General features: G+C 38.9%; 1 protein-coding gene across 1 annotated transcript in view; it reads right to left on the bottom strand.

Annotated features, from left to right (window-relative positions):
* LOC118019304 (cAMP-specific 3',5'-cyclic phosphodiesterase 4B-like) overlaps positions 1 to 26,242 on the bottom strand; it is a 259,072-nt gene that overhangs the window by 131,285 nt on the left and 101,545 nt on the right. Inside the window, exon 3 of the mRNA XM_035018344.1 lies at positions 21,936 to 22,174. Within this exon, the coding sequence (XP_034874235.1) occupies positions 21,936 to 22,174 (239 nt within the window). The remainder of the gene's footprint in view (positions 1 to 21,935; positions 22,175 to 26,242) is intronic.

The raw sequence follows: 26,242 nt of genomic DNA on the forward strand, positions 1-26,242 counted from the left end.
ACAATTCTTCACTATGCGTGTGTGTGTGTGTGTGTGTGTGTAGCCTGCAGAGAAGTACCACATGGCTCATGATGTTGTTCTGCAACAATGGATCACGCCTTTGTTGCTACCATCAATTTCCGCAAGCAAAAGGGGGAAGACACATTTCTATGGGGAGAGAATAGAATATCCCCTAAAAGGGTGGCTGTTCCCCCACTGAGTACCATGCTTAACCCTAGAGGGTAGTTCATAAACTCCCTGCCCCAGAGAAGCACTTCTCTAGAGTTCTTGTCCTAGTGCTCAAAATAAAAGCTCATTATGTCTTAATACTTGAAGGTTTACAGTCTGCGCATTGACATTGAGACAGACATAGCTTCAGAGTATGGGGAAGGATTTCAGTAAAAGAAAAGATAAAATGCCTAAATATACCCTCTCATACAGAATAATGCCTAGAGTCTCTTATATTATATCATTTTCCAGCCATGCCAAGCATCCATATTCTCGCCTCTCTCTGCTCCTGCTCATGGTGCTCAAGGTACTCACAAACTGAGCAGTATTTTCAACAGCTGCACATGGAAACTGTAGAACATTCTGCAATATTAAACTATCTGTATTAACAATAAACTGGTATATATGGAAACCTAGATGTAAAATGCACAACACGTGATACAGATTTTTTTTACACTGGCAACCAGATAGACATGGAACCCTAGAATTTTTAATAGTTTTATTTTCATAAAATAATAAGATTAATAAAATTCTCAAAAATATCAAATATATTACCATTTTATTTAAATAATTTGTAATATTTTCTTAAAGATTCTTTTATTTATTCATTTGACAGAGAGGCAGTGAGAGAGGGAACACAAGCAGGGGGAATGGGAGAGGGAGAAGCAGGCTCCCCGCTGAGCAGTGATCCCGATGTGGGGCTCGATCCCAGGACCCTGGGATCATGACCTGAGCTGAAGGCAGACGCTTAACGACTGAGCCACCCAGGCACCCCAAATAATTTGAAATATTACTGAGGATAGGTCTATGTGACTGGTGCTAAATAGCTGGCAAGAGAAAAGTTTTCTCAAGACAGAATTTTGGCCAAAATGCCAGAAGCATTCCTTGTACCTGGTACAGCTAATACACAGTTTGAATCTATTACTAGAAAAAACAGTCACAACTGGGCTGTTTGTGAACAATTCAAATAGTACATACAATATTGTACAGGTCTACCCAAAATAAAACATCTTAATAAGGCACTTATCAAATTTATCCTTAAAACCCCTCATGGCACATGATGGGAATGCCAACAAAATGCTATTTAAGATTTTATTTAAACATGAGAAAGGATGCCTAAAAAAAAATAAGCAAAACGACAGAATATCCTCAAGTAGGAACAAATCAAGATGCTTGGTGAAAATGCAATTAATTTTAAATTGGAATAATTCATCATTATTTAATATGAATTGTTGCTTGCTATCGATGATGTAGTAAAAGCTTTACAAGAACACAAACACAGATATGGGTTTGACTACTTCATTTTTAAAAGAATAAAAAGCATTTTTAAATTTCTTGAAAAAAATTTTCCAAATTAAAATAAGCTGCGTGTGAAATATGCAACAAAGTGACATGCCAACAAAATATTAGAAAAACAAGATAAAAATATTTGTGTAACAATGAATAAGATTTGTGTACAAATAAACGTGAGACTATATTCTGGCCACTCCAGGTCATCCTATAACTTCAACTGAAGTGAAAGTTTTGAACAAATCAAGCATCATACTTCTATTTTTTACATTTTCTTTTAACATCCCAGGATTGAAAAAATTAGAAAAAAAAAAAAAGAATTTAAGTAGAACTCTATGCATCTAGAAATTACTTTATAAATGTCAGAAAACACATCTATATTGAACAGTAATCTATTGCTTAAATTAAATATTTGGGGGTTTTTTCCTGAGACGATAATAGTTTATCATATGTTATCCCCTTAAAATATGTAAACATGATATATAAATTAATAGTTTATTTCTAAATCTAAGTATTCTTTAAGAGTTTTAATGACAATTCAGTTGCTCCTGCCCTAGTAGAGCCAAATTTCTCCAAATTGTAAGGTAACTTACAATAATTCAAGGTGGTCTAATTTAGCAATCCTGTCTATTAAAAACAAGTTCTCTGAACAATATAATGCATAATTATGCTGAAATAAAAGGAAGAAAAATAAATGAAATGAAATAAAAATAATTAAGGAATTCATTTTATTATTCATTTAAATATCACTGGGACATTCACAGACCATTCACTACACAAAACAATCATTAAATTCAGTCATCACTGATATTCTGCCACTATGCAGTCTGATAAAAGCATACATCCACATTTTTTTAATTTCATTGTTATGAAAGCAGGAGGGTTATGGATTCCGTGATGCTGCTATAAAAATTATCACAAACTGAGTGGCTTAAAACAACACAGATGTATTACCCGAACAATTCTGAAGCTCAGAAGTCCAAAATGGGTCAGCAGGGCTGCATTCTACCTGAAGGTTCCAGAAGAGAATCTATTTCCGTGCTTTTTTCTGTCGTCTACTGGCTGTCTGCATTCCTCGCTCATGGCACCGTACCATTCCAACTTTTGCTTGTTGTCACATTTCCTCGGACTCTACTGCCTCCCTCTTACAAGGATCCTAGGACCCTGGTAATTACGTTTGACCAGATTATCCAGGATAATCTCCCTATCTCAAGGTCTTTAACTTAATCACATCTGCAAAGTCCCTTTACCATGTAAGGTAACAGTCACAGGTTCCAGGGACTGTGGGGGCTGTTATCCTGCCTATACAGAGGATAAAACATTTTTTAGCTTGCTCTGTAAATTATGACTATAAATATATGTTGTGTGGGCCTTTAATTTGTACTCTTGCTCCAAGCCCTGTAAATGGTGGGGATGGGCCTGATGTTTCCCAAAAACAATAGCCTGGATAAGAGGAGGGTGTTGAGACCGTGAACTGGAATTTGGACGATGGGAATCAGACATGGAAGAGAGAATCCCTGCATTTCTTTTGGCCTAGCCTCCAAACACCCTAGACATGCTTAGGGGTGCTTCTGAATTCCAAGGATGAAAACGTTCCATGCCCTGTGGAGGTGGCCTGAGAACTCATGGCTGAGATCCACTGCAAAGAGGGGCTATGTACTGATAATGACTAAGCAAAATACAATTTGTTACCATTTACTGAACACCTTGTATGAGTCAGGAGCTTTGCTAATTGCTTTACCTTCTTCACCTCACTTAATTTTTACAACAGCTCTAAAAGGCAGGTATTATTATTATCATCATGTAACAGATGCAGAGCCTTAATACCAACATGATTAAGTAACAAGTTGGATTCAAAGTTTATACTGGTGCTTTTAACCACTATAACACATTTCCATATTTTATGAATCATTGTATCTAATTATATTTTACTCTAGAAATTCATTTTCCTTTTATTATGGACAAACCATTAGGAAAGTTAGTTTAAATGTTTCAACTGTGCTCTGGCAATTAAGGGTTCATTTGGCTTGAGTGCAAAATGAGGGAGCACTCCCTGAGGCCAGAAAAACTGTATCAAAGGTGATCAGCAAGAGTCCCTCAGAGAGTGATTCTCCAACTTGAGCAATGTCTCAGAATTACCTGGAATGTTAAAAAAAAAAAAAAAAAAAAAAAACACAGATGGTGGGCCCCATACCCAGAGTCTCTAGTTTAATAGGACTGGGTTGGAGCCAATAACTTTCATTTTAACAAGTTCCTTAGTGATGCTAACACTCTCATTTGGCAACCACACTTTGAGGATGCCATCCTAAGAAAAGGAATTTGCCTCAGGCAGGAGATTCTCAGTAGACAAGAGTGAGGCCCACAGGTTTCCAGTATGGTTTTCCCCACAGAGAGATGCACCCTCTGTTGTCAAATCCTGGAATATCAGAATTTGTTTCCTACAGCAGGGATTCAAACCAGAATTATGGGTGGAATTTTGATACCTCAGGAAGAGAAAATAAGAAGGGGACTGCAGCAAGTGGGAGGAAGAATCTCAGGCTGGAACAAGGGATTTATGTCTGGGGTGAAAAGGGATATAATGTGAATACAACTTTAGTACAGACTTCGGAGAAGTTAATTTAAAGCAGCCACAATGCCTTATTTTTATGTGAAGTTTCAGTTTTCAAAGCACTTCCGCATGCACCACCATTTTTCTGGTATTTATGGAGCATAGGCTACTTATTCCACATGTTCTCAGAGCTTTGGGGAATAAAGAAGAACAGGATGGTTCTAATCATATACTGCTTTTTGTCAACTGGGGAGACAATGACTTATTTACAAACCCTTCAGGAATACTGAAGCCCTGAGCTGAAGTTATACTTTTTTTTTTTTTTTTGGCTAGCAAAAAACACAAATTCCCAAACTCACACTAAAAAAAATAGGAAATAGAAGTCTCATTCTCAACCAGTACCTTCCTTTTGGATCATCCTTTTCATCTTTCCTTTTTTACTTTTTGTCCCCTTTTCAAAAACAATGTATACTAGTATAGAGACATTTTCACTTGCTCATGGAAAGTAAAAAGGCAATTCCAAATGGGACAATGTATCTGAAGGAACTTGTTCTTATAATCTCACTCCAATCATTATATAGTAAAAACAAAGGTAAAAGGGGGAGAGAAAAACTGATGAAATAAATCAAAGTCACAGTGGGAAATAACACTCCCAATTTGGGGAGGGGAGGGGAGATCTAATTGGTGTGAGGGTCCTTAGTCAAAGATGGTGAATTGGAAATTTGGGTTTTATAATCAGTGGAATTGAGTGTAATCCCACTAAAAAGAAGGAAAGATTAATACTACCTTCCTACTGAAGCCTAGAGAAGATTTTAACAGTTTAAAGCAATACATTTCTTTTCCTTAGATACAGAATAACTCAAAAAATTTGCTGATTATTGCAGTTAATAATAGCTCTACATTGTTGTGGTGGATGCTGTTGGTGTCTGCCCACATCCCCTACTCTGGCTGGTACACCCCTGTCCCATTTGCTCTGATTGTTGGAGATAAAAATACAGAGGACTGCCCTGGACGGAATGGGAGCATCTTGCTTGAGAAGCTATACTTCTCCCCACCCGTAACCAGGGTTTACTGGGCCAGCCAATGACCTGCTGGCATGGAATTCAAAAGGTCAGCCCACTTGCCCCAATAGGAGACTGGCTTGGTCATGTCATTCGTGCTCTGGATTATCTTGTGGGAATCAGACTGAAGCTAATCTCTACTGAGACCACATTCGTACTTGCCATTTTTCCTGCCCTGTTCTGTTTCCCTCACCTCCCTTTTCCTGAGAGTATATTCCCAAAGAGCACTTAAACAAGAATCCTTATCTCAGGTTTGTTCTAAGGAACCCAATCTAAGACAGTTGACACCAGAAGTGCTCCCAGGTAGCAGACTCTAAATATGGAAATCTTAGAATTGGACCATTTTCTGGCTGGATGTCAATGAGAATCCCATCATGGGAAATAAGGAAAACATGGGTAGTCCTTGGAATGCTAGAGCATTCTTCTGGCTTCCACCTATGACAGCCTGTGATGGGTACAGGTGTAAGGGGCTGCAACAGCTGGAACAACATCCTGGGTGTTTTAGAGGTATGAATACATAATAACGTTAAGAACTGTGGAATTGGTTATTTGTTGCTAGGTACCACTGATTGAAAAGAGAAAATGGTAGGCTCGGGTCTATTAATGAACAATTTAAATCAAAGTGTGACAGTAAGAGGGACTCCATGGCAGCATTTAAAGTGCATTTCTGCTCCTGCAGCTGGACAACAGTCATAGCAGAACAGGGACAGGACTGAATTGTTAGCAGAGCCTCAGGAAAGGCTGAATCCCAGCCTAGGCTACTCTCTTACACAAACTCAGGGCCCTAAAGGGGAAGAAGTGGGAACCTGACACTTGGAAGGGGTTATCTGTGTAGTCACAGTTAGAAATCTCAAATCCTGGGGCGCCCGGGTGACTCAGTTGTTTAAGCATCCGACTCTTGACTCAGGCTCAGGTCATGATCTCAGTTTTGCGATTGAGCCCAGCATCTGGGTCCATGCTGAAGTGTGGAGCCTGCTTGAGATTCTCTCTCCCTCTTCCTCTGCCCCACCCTGCTTTCTCCCTCTCTCAAAGAAAAAAAAAACACCTCAACTCCTTAGTCCTCAAATTCTGAATCTTATGGGCCTAAAGAAATGGCCAGTTCCCCCTTATCAGAAGATAGAGCTAGTCACACACACACATGCTTGAAATTCTACAAAGTCCTCAAATGAGGCAAGTGCCTTAGAAGATATTTCTTACCCTTTTCATGATTAGCCTCACCTCCTCTCTTGGCTCATAATTAAAGTCAAATAGCAGTATAAACTGATCTAGGAAGTGCTTAGCCAGCTAAAGCACAAGAGAAAGTATATGCCTAAAGAGATGCTACCTTGAGGAAATAGGAATGGTTTCTGGTGGGGCTAGGTCAAGAGGAAACAGGAAATAAAGCTGAATTAGGGAGGGTTATCAATACAGTGGTACCTTCCAGTGATACAGGATTTAATACCCCAGAAAAGATCCTGATGCCAGCTGTAATAGGCTGTTGGAATGAATGGCCCCTGAACACCTGAAAAAGGCAAAGGCCTATATTAAACAACACAGAGATGCCACAGTTGCTGTATCAAAGTATGGAGGAAGGGTTTAAAAGCTCAGAGAAGCATGTCTACTCGCTAAGGTAAAAAAACCTTGTGGCTGACCATGTTCCTTAGGATGTCACAGGAACACTTTATCAAGGCAGAGAGGTTAGAAAGACATCACATCATTCAATAGGCTAGGAATAATGACAGGAGATATTATTTAGTACTGCATTCCCTAATAGCAATGCGGATGATAGAATCCAAGAATAGCGGACATCAGTGGCAGCATATACCCGTTAGAAGGAAGGTAAACAGAATTACTAGAAACTGCAACAAGTCCAGATTGAGTCAGCAAGACCTGAAATTTATGGAATTGACTTACAAAACATTTCATCCCTAGGAGCAAGACAGATATGCAGCCCAAAAAAGGTACATGTATGTATGTATATGTATACACACATACATGCAATGGGGATCAAGAACACATGAGCAAAAGTTTGAGGTCAGCCAGCCCCAATGAAGAGCTACATTCACATGCCCAGTTCTCTGACCCAGAACACATCAACTAAAGAAAAGGAAAGATCCTGCAATACCATAGCTAGCTCTGTGGATTACTCAGGTCTTTCAAAACTATTGCATACAGATTGAACTGTTAGCCAAAGATCCCAAACACCATCATGCCCTTTCACTAATAGTAGAGGTATACGGGGGGGGGGGCGGGGCTGGGGGGCTCAGTCATTAAGCGTCTGTCTTAGGCTCTGGTCATGATCCCAGGGTCATGGGATCAAGCCCCATATCGGGCTTCCTGCTCGGTGGGAAGCCTGCTTTTCCCTCCCCCATTCCCCCTGCTTGTGTTCCCTCTCTCTGTCAAATAAATAAAATAAAATCTTGAAAAGAAAAAAAAAAAAGAGTAGAGATATATGGAAGTCAGCTAAGAAACTGAGTTCCAACTATGTCTTATAGTGAAATGAATATACTTGGCAATTGGCAGAATTCTCACTTTGTTCTCTGAATTATAAAGTAAGAGCCGTTATTATAGGAAAGCCATAAGGAAGATCCTCCCTCCAGGAGGATAATAATTCTTACAAAATAGTTATATCACCTCTGTATTAGTTCCCTAAGTCTGCTATAGCAAAGTAGCACAAACCAGGTGGCTTTAAAAAAGAGAAATTTATTCTCTCACCATTCTGAAGGCTAGAAGTCTGAAACCAAGATGTCAGCAGGGCCATGCTCTGCCCAAAGCCTCTAAGGGAGGATCCCTCCTTGCCGCCTCCAGCTCTGGCAGCCCCCACCGCATGCCTCCGCTTACGGCAGTGTAACTCCAGTCTCTGCCTCATCTGGCTTCGCTCTATCTATCTTCCCTGAATATCTGTATCTGTGTCCAAATTTCCATCTTGTATAAGAAAACCTGTCATATTAAATTCAGGGCCCACCTCCTCCAGTATGACCTCATCCTAACTAATTACATCTGCAATGACCCTCTTTCAAAATAAAGTCACATTCACAGGTACTAGGGGTTAGGACTTCAAAACATCTTTTGGGGGATACAGTTCAACCCACAACAGCATCTCAAAGGGATAGCAAAAACCAGTGCCATTCTCAAAATCTTAAAGGATATAGGAGTGGTGGCCCCAAATAGGACCCTATTAATATACTAGTCTTGTCCCTGTGGAAACTAAATAATCTACAGAAGGCTATAATCGACTACCACAAGTTAACCAAGCACCTTCACCTCAATTACAGCTATTTTACCAAATACACCAGGTATATTTACCAGGGCAGATTAATAGTCTTGATTACTTGGTATGTCACCACTGAACCGACAAATGCTTTCTTTTTTTTGTCATACCTGAAGAGCAGGAAGTAGCAAGTGTTCTGGACACCTTAGAAAGACATGCATGTTCCAGAAGGAAACAAAACCCAGAAAGATTTAGGAGCCTTCCACATAGGCAAAGTTTCTAGGGGTCCAGTGTTCTGGGCATCCTGGGATATTCAAAAGTAAAGGATAAGTTATTACTTTGCAACTCCTAACACTAAAAAAGAACCAGAATGCTTAACAGGCTTCTTTAGGTCTGAGAGGCAGCTTGAAAACGAATGCTTGAAAATACTGCTATGACCGATCTGTCAGATGATGTAGAAAGCTATTGGTCTTGAGTGGAGCCCAAGGCAAGGAAAGGTTCTGCATAAGGTCTAGGACAGTTGCCTGGTCCACATCACTCATAGTATTAGAATTATTTGTGGCAGCAAAATATATTATATACAGTACACATTCCTAGGGTTCTAGAGAAAAGCTATGACATCTGTGGCAGAAAAGTATAGCCTAGGGGCGCCTGGGTGGCTCAGCCATCAAGCGTCTGCCTTCGGCTCAGGTCATGATCCCAGGGTCCTGGGATCGAGCCCCGCATCGGGCTCCCTGCTCGGCAGGAAGCCTGCTTCTCCCTCTCCCACTCCCCCCGCTTATGTTCCTGCTCTCGCTAGCTCTCTCTGTCAAATAAATAAATATAATCTTAAAAAAATAAAAGTATAGGCTATTAACAAACCACTCCAAGCATGACATTGGACCCTAAGAAAAACTGAGCATCAAACCATAAGACCCCAAGTGACATCAAGCAGCCAAAACTTCTATCACCAACTGGATATAGTGATGTGCTAGAGAGAGTTTATACCAGCACATCTCCCTGTGATCTTATTTTGGCAGCTTGAAATCAGCCATTGTGGGGATATTTATACCACAAAACTCAGCAGATGCTACAAGTTAGGATGGTATTTTTCAGAGATGATTACTAAACATTTACCAGCACACGAGTGATACTAACAGACCCAACAAATCATAAGGTCAGGTGACCCCAGCAGCAATCCACCATAATAGGGATGCAACACATCTAGGATCAAATTTGGGCAGGTCCAGAGAGTATAAGAGAATGGCACAAATATGTCCCTAATCACCATGTCATCTGTCACTGCTGTAGCCGTGCTTCTCCCCTATTTCACACCTATGCACACATGGAGGCTTTTCTGTGATCTGCTGATGAAGAAGGGAAAAGTTCAAGATTGGTACGTGAATGGGGTCCAGTATGGGGGTATAAGCTGAAAATAAGTTGCTGTTACACTACAGAGTAGCCCTGAAAAATACCAATTAGGGAAAGAAAAAGAAAAGTGGCCTGGCATTGGGATATATGGTCTAATGACTGGGCTGACTGACTGATCAGGACCCTGGAACCAGCAAGATTTGAAGACTAGGTATAAGAAGGTCTGGGTAAGAGGCATGTGGATGGGCCTATGGGAGTGGGCACCAAGTGTGGAGATTGTCCTATGGCATGTTCATGCCAACCAGAGAGAATCCACTGCAGAAGAAACCTTAAAAACATCAAAGATGACTTGGCCAGTAAATGTCAGCCAGTTTCTGTACTTGGGCACTTAGCCGAATCATCAGTGGTCTTATGAATAGAGTGGCCAGAGTGGTAGAGATGGAGAATATGAATGGATCTAACAACATAACGGACTCTTCCTCTTGAAAGCTCATCTAGTAAAGGAATTATCCGAGAACAGTAATTTTTAACATTTCAAAAATCTGACAGTGTATTGGACCTCCACCTAAAAATGCACATACTCAAACAAAATATATTTGGAGACTATTAGTACCTATATGCGGAACTCAACATTTTTGGTTCCAAAATATATATTCAACCTGTAGTTAAGCAATACACATTCTATGATAATAAAATGTTTGTTCAAGAACCAGCACTGGCCAAAATGCTCTAAACGAATACTGGGAAAGCTGGCACAGATCTAGAAGTTATAAGACAAGCCAAATTTGACCCTCATACAAAGAATCATACTAAGGAAAAAGATGTATTGGCCTGTACTTACTGCTTATACTTTGTATTATGTACTATGCTATTTCAGGAATAAGGAAAAGAACGGCAAATGGCCTGGGCAGATAACACAGCTTTATAAAAATGGATAAAAATTTAATGGATAACTAACCTACTAGAGTACAAATATGGGAAGCAGCATTCATACTAGCCAAAGAGGGACTGTTAAGTATGGTCCTTCAGATGGAAGCAGAAGTATCTAAAGGACTATCATCCAGGGCGTTGGTAGCAAAAGTACAAGGAATAAAATTCTTAAATGGAGAACATAGTTTGTTTAGGTGCTCTCTAACTGCCAAGTCCCTAAGCATAACAAAAATCAAACATATCCAAATAGTACAGTTAGTCAGAATTGGAAATGTAGAACAATTAACTAGAATTTTACAGATTAGGGGAAGATAGGTATCACTTAAAACATAAGGTCCTTTGGGAACCTGTATCAGCACAGTCTCGTAGTATGAAATGGGGGGCATATGGTTATGCTGATAAGAGACTTGAAATCAGAACTTACTGAGATCTGGCCCTTAAATTTATACTCCAGTCCATGACAATTTTTTACGTAGGCAAGGGCTACTCTTGCCAGAAAGTTAATTCTAACTGACATTCTGTAATGATCTTAGCCTAATTCATAACTACTATTTGGTATAATAATGAAGTAATTAGTAAAAATAATTTGATTTTTTTTTTAAAAACTATCATAACTCTGATATCAATGATCAAGTGTATTGGGAAACTAAATTAAAGCCCTCACATGTTGTTCTTCCAATGAAAACTGATTGGCCAGAGGAGGAACTAGATTTACTTGACAATCAATTAATCTTTATATTAAATCAATCTATTGACACCTTAGATGAAATTCACAATTTGGTGATGAAAGGAAGTAAAAGGGTTGATGAATATGTGCATGAGTACAAACATATCTGTGCTGGATATTTGGAAAACTGAAATATTTCTTTAAAGCAATACCTATACTCTATTGGATGAAACAAACAATTCATATTTTAGCATTTGTATTTTTGCTTTTTTGTTGCTGTTGTTCCATAAATGGTGCAAAAGATTCAGGAAAATGAACAATAATGAGCAATATATAATTAAGAAGCCTTGACCAGAGTCAGGTGGGTGAAATGTATAACATAGAGTTAGAGCTGAACTGGGAGAGTTCATTGCTCATCTTCAGGGACAACTGGAAGTCAGGTACTGATTCTTGGTCAAGATAACAATGAGTAGACTAATGATGTATAATGTGCTGTTAGAGTTTAACACTCCCCTGATGCCACCCAGGGCCAGCCTCTTCAATGGCTCACAATTGCTATAACCAATTTAAGAGTATGGCTTGGCTATGGAACCAGTGGAGCATAAGAGATCCCTTGGAAACTTTTGCCAAAGTTCTCCTGAAACAAAATAGGTTTTTTGGTTTACCCTACCCCCACACCCAGCCAAATCTTTCCCCAGGCGTTTTCAATCTCAACAAATGTCACCACTATTAACCCAGCTGCTCGGGCAAAAAGCATAGCATTGGGTCTTGATTTCTCCCTTTCCCAGACCTCTACAAGTATTCTACAGCAAGCCCTATCAGTCTCCTTCTAAACAACACAAATTCTTTCACTTCTCTCCATCTACTCTGGCATCAGCCTGTTTCAAATCACCTTCCTGCAATAGTCTCTGCTTCCACTCTGCCCCTACAATTCATCGTACCCATATACAAAACACTACTTTTTGAAAGGCAGATCATGTCACATTTTTGTCTAAAACCTTGTAAGGGCTTCTCATTGCTCTTAAAATACAACAAAACTCCTTACTCTAGCCCATAAATGTCCAGGTAATCTAGCGGCTCCCTGTCTCTCTAATCCCAGCATAGTCTTCCTCTCCCTTGCTTTTTGTGCTATAGCCACACTGGACTCCTTTCTCCTATTCAAACATCCTGGGCTCTCTCCCACCTCAGGACATTTACATTTCTGTTCCCTCTGCCTATGAAGTACCCCCACACACACTTTTTGCCGATTAACTTCTTTTTTATCATTTAGGTTATCAATCAAATATTATCTCTTCCTGGAAGATTTCTATAGCTACCTTATCTAAAATCATTCCTTTGCTCAGCTCACCATTACTCTATCACATCACCTTGTTTGCTTCCTTCCTCACGTTGTTTCAGCTTATATTTTCTGTTAATTATTATAATCACTACTGTAATCGGCTTGCACTTCAATAAACAGACTCATATCTTTATCTATTAATTAACCAATTTACTTGAGATAGGATTCGTAAGTACAACAGATAATAAGATGACATAATGAAGTACATCAGATGAGAAGACGTAATGAAGGGATATTCAGCTCCCAGTTTCCCTTTCATCACACTGGCTGGCACACCCAAGTGTAAATTCCTTGCACAAGTAGGTCTCTCTTGTCTGAGGAGCAAGTGACTGACTAGCTTGGGCATTTAGTAAACCTCTTCCTTGCATGTAAAGTACAGCTAGTACTTATTTTGAATAATACGTTAAGCTTAACAGATTCAGCTGTATACAACGTACTTACATATAATTTATTTATACTTTTTTTTTTTTTTTAGATTTTATTTATTTATTCAACAGAGAGAAAGACAGCGAGAGCAGGAACACAAGCGGGGGGAGAGGGAGAGGGAGAAGCAGGCTCCCCGCTGAACAGAGAGCCCGATGTGGGGCTCGATCCCAGGACCCTGGGATCATGACCTGAGCTGAAGGCAGCCGCTTAACCGACTGAGCCACCCAGGTGCCCCTTTATTTATACTTTTAGATGACTGCTTTGTGGGATTCATGATCTGGGCATCCCCTTTATGTAAACCTCCACTATAATCGTCTGTCTCCCGGTATTACTTATGATACAGGTTCAGCTGCTCTAGCAGACAGAAACCCAAAACAATAGAATTGTATTTACTTCACATTCAAATCCAGTCTGGTGTGGTCACTTCCATGAAGTTGTCACATGCTCAGGGCCCTTTGGTTTTGCTGCATCACCAGCCCTGTGGTTTCACCTGGGCCACAAGGTACAAGAAATCCCACCACTGCATGGCCATTCCAGCTAGTAGAAAAGGGAAGAATGGAAGGAGAAGGATGCCTCTTTATTTCAAGGGCATGTTCTGGCCAGAACGTAGGTTCCACCTAGACTAAGAGGAACCTGCAAGAAAGGCTGAAAGGTAGTCTACTTCCTGGGTAGCCATGTGCTCAGCTACAACTCTGGAGTTTTCTCACTGTTGGAAAGAAGACTGGATATTAGGGAGTTCTCTCTCATACACCCATTAGAATGCAAACTTCATAAAAAGAGAATTTTTCTCCTTTTTCACCATTATACTCCAGCTCCTAGAATAGTACCTGGTACATTCATCTTCCTCTGACCATTTTCCTTGCCTTTGCCCTGACTCACCCATCATCGCTGATGTAGTTTTTGAAAGTAGGTGAGGTTTGGTGGGGTGAGGTTGGGACTCAACGACCAAGAAAGAATTCTCGAGCCATCTTTGGTGCAAGAAGATGGTTTTCTTACAGCACAGGGACAGGATCCCTGGGCAGAAAGAGCTATGCCACCAGGGTTGTGAGGAGTGACTTACTACATACTTTGGGACTGGGGGAGGTAAAGATAAGGGAGGTTCCAAAAGGATTTTCATATGCTAAAGAAAACTCACAGGATACCAGAGGCCTTCCTATTGTCAAGCTAAAGTTGTTTTTCCCTCTAGCAAATCATTAACATTAAGACAGTCGGGAGCTTCCTGGAGGATCATTATACTCTGCCTGCCTCAAATATTTGTCAATTGGCTGCAGGTTGTAAGGACGTCTAATTTTATTTGCATTTCCTTCTGGAAGTTAGGTTATTGATAAGATTGCTTTTTTCTTGTAAATCACTAAGGCATTTGTAAACTGAGGGAGGCTCAAGTCTTGAAGGACTGTGATCTCTATAATATAGTTAACCATTTGTTTTTCTTTTCCTTAGCTTTAGGGCAGCCAGGAGTGCCTGGGGAATGTCACACAGATCACACCTGAGGGGGGGGGGTTGTGGGGTGTCAGTTTGTGCTTTGTCCTCAGCTTGCCTTCTGCTCCCTCATCAATCACCACTCATTGGACATAAGCCATGTCCTTCTAAATTACTTTTCTGTCTCCACGCCAATCTATCTTCCACACTGCCATCAAAGCTAACAGTTTAAAATAGGAACAGTCTTCTTTTATTTCTTTTCTTAAAGCCCTTCAATAGCTCACCAATATCCTCAGGATAATTTACCAGGAGACTTCAAGGGCCTTGCCAACCACATCTCACCTCACTCACCCCGTTCTCCAGCCAAATAAAGCTGAATATAGTTCTTTCAACATTCCATTCTCTTTCATGCTTTTATGTGTCTACATACATACTGTCCAAACCAGGAAGAATAGCCATTCACTCTTCTGCATTCTCACAATATCTTGTACATACTACCAGTGACATTATTTTGTGATTTTTAATTTAACATCTTCCTCTTCTATGGGCTGTTACTACTGAAGGGAAGAACAGAGAGCATGTCTTGTTCATCTTTCAGTTCTTAGCTGTGAGTTAAGCACAATATTTTTTTTGTTGCTGTCTGCAATGACCACAAGTTTGAAGGAATAAAAGCACCATTACTTTATCTAGAATTAAGAAACCTGTTTTATCTGGGCACCTAGCATCCCCTGCTGGATGCTGGGCTGCTCCTGACCAGGAATTTATGGATGTCAGGATGAATGACATGTAGGAATAACAACTATGAAATAAAGTTTACTATTCACAGAGCAAAGAGCAAAAGGATTACCCAGGGAGAAGAGCTCAGGTTCTATCTAAAGTGAAACAAATTTGAGAGGGGGGTGGAAAGTGGCTTAGGGATTTATTATGGTTAAGGGGGTGGGTGCATATTTTTTAATCTTTCCTAGATGTGAGGCAAAGGGGAGAGTTGGGGAACTGAAAGCTGTCAGCCATCAAACATCAAAAATAAATTCTTTCTGTAGGATGAAATGATTTTTTCCAATGATTATACTTTATTTGAAGTCATTTTTTATTTGTTTCTGTTTTTACCTTCAGAAATAATGCCCACCTCACAGGGTTGTTGTGGAATTAAATTTATTTATTTATTTATTTATTTATTTATTTTAAGATTTTTATTTATTTGTTTAACACAGAGAGAGAGAGCACAAGTAGGCAGAGCAGGAGACAGAGGGAGAGGGAGAAGCAGGCTCTCCGCCGAGCAGGGAACCCAATGCGGTGCTCAATCCCAGGACCCTGGGATCATGACGTGAGCCGAAAGCAGCCGCTTAACGACTGAGCCACCCAGACGCCCCGGAATTAAATTTAAATAAAATAGGAGATGGAAAGGACATTATATACCCTAATGTATGATAGTGAGAATATTATCTATACTGTAAAGTATTACACCAATTGTCAAAATCATACAGGCTAGATCCTATCCTAAGTACTTTCTGCATAAAACCCGCACTTCCCATATCTCAATGGAATTATAAGCAATGATGGGTGGCAGGGATGACATTTGATTTTAAATATCATCATCCATTATCTCACATACCTGAGATGGGGACCTGGGGCAGGGGGTGCTTTGTGAATTGCTGACTTGTAGATAGCAGTGCTCAAGTCACAAGTCACAAATACAGTTTCTGTAGCCAAAAAATGTCAGTGGGTGGTAAAGCCTGGTGGGAGCTAAACAGATGTGTGTGTCATCAATTTCCCATCCTCGCGCCAGCTTTTGTTGAATCTGTGGCATTTGCACACAGCATCTGTGGGTATTTTGATCTCTAAAACAGGGCTTTAGGATCTGTAGTTGAGAGGCAGCTCAGAAGTGTAAAATATTTTTATCAAAAACCTCATTAGACTGTAAATTTGTGACACATTGTAGGAGCAATAAAGCACATCCCATGCTTCTGAGTCACCACCCCAGCCGACTGACCACTTTCCTCCTCTGTGATAATGAGAACAGCTGAAATTCCTTCTAGCCCTCCATCCAGCAACGGAGAAAATGGCACCATTCTCCCAAATGGAGGTAAAAGCTGGGAGAGTTAACATGGAGGACATCACACCTCATTTAAAGATGCCCAAATATAATCATCCTGTTCACAGCTGAAGCATTTAGAGAAGCAAAGCACGGCCTTCAGGCAAACGGAGATGGGAGACAAGCAAACTGATATTTATAATCTTCTTTGAGGGAATAACACAGGAGAAGCCAGACTGTTTCTTTCCAGTCAACAGGCAATAAGGACCTGACCCCATCAACAACCAAATGAACATGGAAACAGATCCCACCCACCCAGTCAAGCCTTGAAATGACTGCAACATTGGCCAGTAACTTGATTCCAGCCTTGTGAGAGGCTGAGTCAGAGGCACCCAACTAAGCCACAAGTGGATTCCTTATCCACAGAAAATGTGAGATAATAAATGTTTGTTACTTTAAGCTACTAAGTTTTGGAGGTTATTGATTATGCAGCAATAGATAACTAACACATACACAGAATAGAAACCTACATAAAATTATCTAACATATTTAAAAAGTGAATAAATACACTCTAAAAATAAAAAATACAATAACAAAAATTGAAAAAATATAACAGGTTTAACAGAAAATTAGACATAGTTGAAAAGAGAATTAGCAAACTGGAAGACAAATCAAAGCAATTACAAAAATACAGCCCAGAAAGACAAAATGATTTTTTTAAAAAATGGAAGAGATTGTCAAAAATGGAAAATAAAGAAGTAGGTCCAAAGTAGATTTAATCAGAAGTCCAAAAGCAGAGGAGAGAGAGGTTGGCACAGGAAATATTTGAAGAGAAAATGAAAAAGTATATTCCAGATATCATAAGAAAGACACCAATTTACATATGCAAGAAGTCCAGTAAATTCCATATAGGGTAAATAAAAGGAAACCCACCCAGAGACACATCAAAGTTGGACTTCAGAAATTCAGAAACAAATAAACAAAAAAGGGCAGATTACTTATAGTGAAAAACAATTAGATTTACAGCCAATTTCCCAATATCAATGGAAGCCAAAAGACAAGGGAAAATAATTACAAAGTGTTGAAATAAAGTAACTGCTACACAATGGGAAAAAATGCTTTCAAGAATGAAAGCAAATGACATTTTCAGCCAAATAAAAAAATGAGCATAAATTCCAGAGAACTGACCCAAACAAAAAAGCAAGTGATCCCAGGGGGTCTGAGATACAAAAGGGAACTAAAAGTAAAGATATTGGTAAACATCTAAATATAAATCAAAGACTAAATGCAAAGCTAGTGTACTGTGGGGTAAAAAAAAAAAAAAAAAGAGGTAATTAAAATAGATAAAAACAAACTGTAAAACAGGGAAGGGCTGGCTGGAAGGAGGTAAAGTATTCTAAGATCCCCTTGAAGGAAGATTAAAATTATAAGATAAAATTATAAAGTTAACTGTCGACTTTCAAGGCTGAGTATTGGCTTATTTCCTAAATCTGGCTGTAGTGACTCTGCTTTGATAAACGTGGTAATCAAAAAACTCCTTTAACTATTTAAAATGCGAAGACACCATAGATGTGGTACTGGACTGATTCAACTTATATGGGACCAAAGAAAACTAGAGCCTTACAGTGGAAGATGACTTAGGCTCACACTGGTTAGGAAGCCCTCACCCTACAAAAGGCCGAAGAACCCTCTAATAAAATGAGAAAATTAAGAAGGTGAGGTGAATAAATTTGAGGCCTTAACTTCCTTGAGCTTTAATTTACAAGGGCAAGAAACTTTGGTTTCAGATTTATTATCTTTACATACTCAAGCAGTGACTGATATTGGAGAAACAAGCTCACAAAGATGGCAGTCATACTGTCCTAATGATATTCTCCTGCTCTGTCCCTCTAAAGAACAGCCACATCCTTGGGGGGACCCCAGACTTAAGAGGAAGAGGAAAACAATTGGGGGAATGGTAAAGAAGAATATGTTTTTCCCATTCTTTGATGTGCCTTCCAAGTGTTAGAATGCCACCAGTTTAACAGTCCCCGCCTCCTTCTAGCTCCTTACTCAGTCTTCCTCAGGGAGGAGGCATAATTTAATCTGTGTTGGTGTTTCCAGAAGGAAAAGGTGGGCATGCACGACTCAGTCCTTCCCCTGTACTTCCTCAGATGAGCAGGATTTCTACAGCTCTTTCCTGCTACACATTTTACAGGGCTAGGTTCTCCCTCTGAAGGGGAGGCTGCCCAGGCCCAGCATCTCCTGCTACTGGGTGGTAAGTCTGTGTAATTCTGGTGTTCAGTTTAAGAAGCCTTCTTGCCCAGACAGAGATTATATATTCCAACATCAACTTTACCAGTAATTGATGTAACACCTTGTTTTCGTATCTGACTTTTTTTTTCATCATATTTCCAAGTTGGTTCCAATAACTCAGGTGGTGAAGTTCCCCCAGAATCCCCAACAATAGATAATGCATAATTCTGGCTACTTGGTCTATATATAACAATAACCTCAACAATAATAATGGCAACAACATCAAAACAACCACTAAGTGCTGGTTACTATGTTCTATGCATCACACACATTACCTTTAATTTTCATCACAACTCTGAAAAGTAGGTACTATCTCTCCATTGTTTGTTCAAATGGGTTTCTGTGGGATGATGAAACTGTCATCCATGTGCTCTCCCCAAACAAGGGCTAAATTTATATTAGTGGTTTTCTATTTAACCTTATATACACTGGGTACCACCTTTCATTTGCACTCACTCAAAGTCCTTCACTAGCTTTAAAAATTTTATCTCTAGCACACAGCCCTATACCTATGGCTCATTTACCACACTAACCAGGAACTCGAGATCAGTTTCACCCAGTTGTAACTGTCAAAGCAATTATCAGAGCAAGAATCATGTCCCAGAGGAGATCTTTTCAGTCTAGATCAGGAGTCACCAAACTGACTGGCAGGCCAAATCTAGCCCACTCCCTGTATGGGTAAATAAAGTGCTACTGGGATACAGCTACATTTATTTATTATGCATTATCTACAGTGACTTTCGCACTACCACAGCAGGGTTGAATAGTCAGGACAGAGACTGCAAAGCCCACAAAACCAAACATATTCACTATCTGGCCTTTCACAGAAAGTTTGCTCACCCGCAGTTTAGACGTGGAGGTTGATTCCATATTCTCAGTACTCTAAGTGGTCAGTATAATTTTTTCTCACATATGGTCATAGGCTGTATCCTTTACATCTGTGAACTTGCATCAAGTTGATGGCAATAATGATAGTTGGAGTTCTACTTCCTCACTTCTAATCAAATGTCTTTCAGTCAGATTCCTCAGCCAGAGATTCTATCAGTCTGCAACTATCAATACTCTGGTGACAACGTTTTTAAGGAACATATAGAAATGCTTTTAGTCACTTATATTTAAAAATAAATTTAGAGTCAATGACTGATACTCTCTCCTATATTAAAAAGTGTCCAGGTAATTGAAATGAAAGACATGCTATGAATGAATTACTAATGTGTAGTATTACCAATTGCACAACATAAACTCTCTGGATAATGGCTAAATCCTCCATTTCAATCTGAACTATGGACACCCAGCATGAGGGCACTGATACTTGAGACACGGTTTCTAGTTTTCAAAAGGCTTTACTGGATAATGTTCAAGAGGAGAGAAACTAACATTTGTTGATAACCTCACATGTGCTTTTTACTAAGATTGGTTCCTTATAGAGATTACGATATTTAACCCTCACAATAGCCTACGAGGTGAGTGTTATTACTGTCTCTGTCAGATTAATACCCTCAACTGAGAGAGATAGACAAGCATGTCCCAAATGTCAGTCGGGATTGGATACTTCTATGGGGAGGACAATTCCACAACTCTCAAGGTGTCCTTGAGTTAAATAAACTCAAAATTTGCAAGGTACATTTTATCCAGATTGTTACTCTAAAAAGTATATCATCAACACCTGCCAAAACCAGACCCCCACTGTGCCAGTCATCACCTCTTTAGTTGCTGGACTGTGAGCAATTTACTTCTGGGAAAGAGTCTGGGATGGTACAAGGGGCAATCAGAGAACTCAGGAAAACATACATTCACCAACTGGTATGAAAGCATTTCAGTATTGTAACAACTGGTATAACTGTACCAGTGCCAACTTGCTGAAAAATAAATCTGTGGAATTCTTTACAATTCCAAATCTGCAATTCTGCAGAAGCATAACCAAGACTAATTACAGAAGCTATGCAATTGAGTAAGCGATCTGGGAGTGATGCGCCCATTTTAGTTCTCAGTGATTGGCTATGACTATTCTGATGTTAATTCAGCTCAACCGAAGATGGTAAGTCAGTGCTTCTCAAGTTTTTAACCCATTCTCCCTACAATGTGTTACCATGCTTCTGTATCACACCCAGACTGTCTGATGAACCATTTCATGCCAATAACTAGAATAGCTAGAGTCTCAGTGATCGAATTCTGAGTGGATTTGATAACCACCAACTAAGAAGTGCCCTGCATTATTCAATGGGTATATATTGGGCTACTCATCAGCACTGCAGAGCTCAGCATGTACCAAGTGTATAAGGCACCCCATAAAATCAGATTTTAATGACTATGTTTAGTCCTTCTCCTTAATAAATGCTTTAAACAAAAAGTGTACCATAGTTTTATAATTTAAAATTATATAAATATAGAGAAAATATTTTTCATTTTAATGATAAAACTCCATGTTATGTAAGCAGGCCATTCGTGGAAAATATTTGAAAATTACGTAGAGGAAAAAAAAGAAAAAAGAAAATGCTGATTATTAAATATATGATAAAACAAACATTTGCAGCAGCATCACGGCACAATTTTAATCACAGTTATAAAATTATATGTTCTTGATTAAATTCTCAACCCTAGATTAAAATAGCCCCTTTTTACAAGTATAGACCCTGCAAAACAGTCCAACCATCCCTCACAGTATAATTTTCATTCCTCTTTTGACTTATAACGAAGTGTTTTATTTCATACATAATCATAAACTGAGATTAGTAAAGTGGTATTGTAATAAGAAGAAGCTAGGAATAATTATATGTAGAGCAGAGCAATAAGAATATCTCCTGTCACATATAAAAGTATAATTCCTTTAGGTACTCTCATAGGATTGTGCTTTTCTAAATGGAAACATATTGATGCTCACTGAATAGTTACTTAAAAAAAAAAAAACAAAAACAGATCATAGGCAGTAATTTTGTTTTCCCTTGACATTAATAAAAATGTATCTCATTCCTCCTTCAATAGGCTCCTTCCAATCTTAACAGGCTGAAAATATCTCTACTGTGTAAAAGGCCTCCTTTTGCTACCCAAAGGAAAACAAATTCTCAAAATGTCAATAGCCTTAGTTATTCCACAAATAACAAACATTTTAGTAACAGGAAATTATGTTGGGATAATCAGAAAATAAAACTTAGAACTGACATTTAATTGTAAAACTACTCACCACTCCTGGCTTACAGTTGTGATAGCAATGCTGGGAAGTGTCCTCAAAGGCAGTGTGGTTGGTCTGGAAATGCCATCTCCCTCAGGAGTCCTTGCTGTCTCACTCTGTCTTTGGGACAGTGGTGGTAACTGTAAGTTTCCTGAGCAACACCTTCTCCCTCTCCAGAGGTCAATCCCAAGTGTGTTACTAGAAGAACTGTAGGATTTACTCAAGCTATACTCCAAATAATCTTTAACATTCTGGAGGAACCACAGGGAAAGAAAAGAGAAGAAAAGGAGAATGAGATTCAAATGTTTAAAATGATGTACAGTAGAGTGAAATAAGAATCCAAATGATCAAGTCATCCGTCATAAAGTCCTGACTCGTGATCTCACAATCAGAATCTAATATTGACGGCAAAGCCTTGAGAGAAAACAAGAAGTGGGCGGGGTGGCTAATTCTCAACTTTTGGAATTCTTGGTGATTTTTAGGGTCCCTGTTACAGGTTACCAGTTATAGCATGTGGGTTAGAGGGCTTCCTATCTTCTTTCTCTTTTGTAAATTTTTCTTTCTTTTTTTCCCCTTCTTTCTCTTTGTTTTTTTTTTAAACTTGCTAAAATGAAAGCTTGTAATTGAACATATATTTTGGAAATCAATGTTATCATTCTGCAACATGGGGGAAAACTACATTAGCTAAGGCATATACTTTCTTGTTTAGTGTTTTAAAGTAAAAATACTTTCTATCTTAGGACAGAAAGATGTTGATAATTATGGATAACTGACTATCTCTGTTCCCATAAAAGATCTTCTCAAGTTTCTTTTTCTTTCTTTCTTTTCTTTCTCTCTTTCTCTCTTTTCTTTTCTTTTTTTTTGGTAAAATTATGTAAGAGCTCAGAAAAAGAAGAGCATACTTTATCCAGCCCTGAACAGAACTTCATGTGTTCAGTGCATCCCCTAATGCTGACATGAATGAAATAGTTGTGAGAAGATAAAGACATTGTACTATAACCACTGGTAAGAGTTATTCATTTTTCCTAGATCTCTTAGTGACTGTGGTTCCTGGTACTGTTGGGAGTGAGAACCCCAAATGAGGTACTGCCTGTGTACCATTCATACAGGCTCCAAGACAGAAAATGTCGTAACACAGCAAATACCCATGGAGAGCAACGCGGAGTTCAAAAGATAGAACTGTCACTCTCTCCTCTTATCTTAACATGAAATAATGGAAGTCCTATCACCGGGCCAAGGTGTCTCACCTGAAATTCACTCTGTGGCCCTAAAAAGACAGGTCCTTCCTGCTAGTCTTTCAGAAAAGACTTAGGAGAACCTGGGAATAGACCTCCAAAGGTTTAAACAAACAGAAGTTCTCTATCTCCCACTCCACCCATCCCTGTCCTAGTTCATACAAGAAGAATTAACTCAAGTTTCAGGGTCTAGGTGGGTTCGTGCAACAAATATTTGTTGCACACCTATTACAGTTTTGCACTGTGCTACTCAAGAAGGATACAACAGCAAAAGGAAGCACAGTATCTATGCTCACAGAAACCAATATTCTAATACAAATTCTATTTTTTTAATTTTATTTTATTCTTATGTTAATCCCCATACATTACATCATTAGTTTTAGATGAAGTGTTCCATGATTCATTGTGCATAACACCCAGTGCTCCATGCAGAATGTGCCCTCCTCAATACCCACCACCAGGCTAACCCATCCTCCCACCCCCCTCCCATCTAGAACCCTCAGTTTGTTTTTCAGAGTCCATCGTCTCTCATGGTTTGTCTCCCCCTCCGATTTACCCCCTTCATTCTTCCCCTCCCGCTACCTTCTTCTTCTTCTTTTTTTTTTTTCTTAACATATATTGCATTATTCTAGTGATTTATGCTTATCTGACACAAGCCCACATTTTGATGAAGGAAATTTGGGCATGAATAGGCCTGACAATTTGCAGGGGGCCCACTCTTCCTACCTGAAATGGGATATCATCACATTTTCTTGTCCTTGACAAGAATACCATTTATTTGAAATTTAGTAGGACCACAATTCAATAACAAGAAGACAAAACAATCTGTAGTTTTCCAAAGTTTAAAATATTCTGGAATGTGTCCAGTGTTTCATTATTTACTAACTGGCTATTATTTTAAATCCATTGTAAGCCTAGCACTTAGTGTAGTCAGTGTGTGTGTGTTTTACAAATAAGAAGCTGAGGGGAAAGCTTGTATATGTAAGTTTTTTTTCAAAAGACATAAAGACAAGTTAATGAAATAGAATACACAAAGTATTCTTGAAGAGATTCAAAAACAAACTAAGAGCAGAACTCATGACTGTAAGTCAGACTACTTCCAAATATTCATATAAAGAAAGTACTGGTTATCTGGAAAGCAAGTCATGAGTATATATTTCACCTGAGCTATGCAAGAGACTTTGTACCAGAGAACAGAAATAAGGATATCATTTAGTTAAACCACCAACCACTATAGTCTCCTTAATAAGGTTTTTGGATATTTTTCCCTTTTAGAAAAAGGAAGTATTATCAACTAGGTTTAATTGTAGTAAATGAACTAAATGGGTGCTTATTTGGTATTTGCTATTTGAAAAGTAACAAAGTCACACCTGCCAAAAAATATCTCCCACACTGACTTGCCAAGAGGCTTGAATTTACAAATTTGAAGTCATTCTTTGAATTAAAAGAATTCATTTTAAAAGACTCCTTGAAAATGTATTACCACAAAAGAACATAATGGAGTGGCTTTTTAGAAATTAAGTTAAACACTGGGAACATTAATATTGTTTCACAAACACTCATTAGCCCATCTAGAGTTATTCATAATTACCTCAAACTCTCTCATTCATACTCATAATCTATATAGCACTCCCCCCCAAAAAAATTGCTAACATCCTCAAGGGAACAACGTAATTCAGTCAATTCTCAATTACCGAATTTGAGATCTTAGACTTACATTCCTATTTTAACTAGCATGATTCTGGCTGACTACACCACTCACCAGATCAAAGATTTGGGGAAAAGGAACATTAATTTGAATGTTACTTCTGGAAATCACGAATTTTAAAATGTATCATACTGCCCCAGATTCACCCTATATCTCTATAATCCCAAGAGATATGACCCAATTTGGGATTATCCTCATGCTCCTTGATAACTGTTTGTTTAAAAATTGATATTTTTGCCAATATAATTCCAAAAGGTTATCACAAAGGAGAAGCTGGTGCGAAACCCTGCATCTAAACGGGAAAAGTCTGAAGGGAGGAAGGGAAGGGGATGCCAGAGGGACTCAGTCCTAGCCCCGTATCAAAACTGACTCATTTAGGACCACTGAAATGCACAGTTGAGGCGTATCAGGGGCTGAGTAGTTACGACTTTGTTGGTATTGCTCTTGCTTTATTTTCCCTTTGTTAAGTCTGTCCCAGTCATTTTTGGAGCTTGCTCCAATTTTTGAATTCTGATTAAACTCCTGGTGAGGAAATGAGATTGAGATTGGGTATTTCCAAGGACTTCTAGTGTGCTTGGGTACAATTCAATCTGGACCATAGGCCAGAGCTTTTTAAACCTTATAAAACTGGAAATGGAAATTATGGGAAGCATCAAGTGACACTTAGGGACTCTGTGAAGACTAAATGTCACGATGCTCCATGAGACAATAACAAAAGTAATGTTGTTTTTGAAAAACACAGTTTTATCATAGGCAATCACCATCAATTATGAGTAGTTGCCCAGAGGTAAATAATATATTTTATGTATAAAATCAGCCCCTCCCTCTTTCTGTGTGTGTGTATGTGTGTGTGCATGTGTGTGTGTGTGTCACCCACACACATATTCCCTGGTTCTTCTTTCCTACTCTCTTTAGCCATTTTCCCCTTTCAACTCCTCCCCAAACAGTAATTCCCACCTCTGTAAATTATTCTGTAATTCCTAGAGTCGTAATTAATTGCTTGTGCTTAGTACCTGAATAGCGCTGAATTTGTCCCTCACTTCTGGGACTTAGTTCCCAAATGCAAAGTATTTAATGTATACTGTTCCTATGTCACTCATCATATTAAGTCTCCTATTAAAGGTATTTGTGTACTGCAAATAACTATGCAAACACAGTAGTCACAGTTATTCATTTGCTTATTCTGACAAAGCTAAACATAGTGTCTTACATGTGGTAAAAGCCTTTGCATATGTCGTTCCTTTTACCAGAAATGCTCTCTCAAAGAAAGAAATGAAGAAAGAAAGAAAAGAAAGAAAGAAGGAAAGAAAGAAAGAAGGAAAGAAAGAAAGAAAGAAAGAAAGAAAGAAAGAAAGAAAGAAAGAAAGAAAGAAAGA

The sequence above is a fragment of the Mirounga leonina genome, unplaced genomic scaffold (assembly GCF_011800145.1).
Source record: "Mirounga leonina isolate KUSES-001 unplaced genomic scaffold, KU_Mleo_1.0 Mir_173, whole genome shotgun sequence".
In the NCBI taxonomy this organism is placed as follows: Eukaryota; Metazoa; Chordata; class Mammalia; order Carnivora; family Phocidae; genus Mirounga; species Mirounga leonina.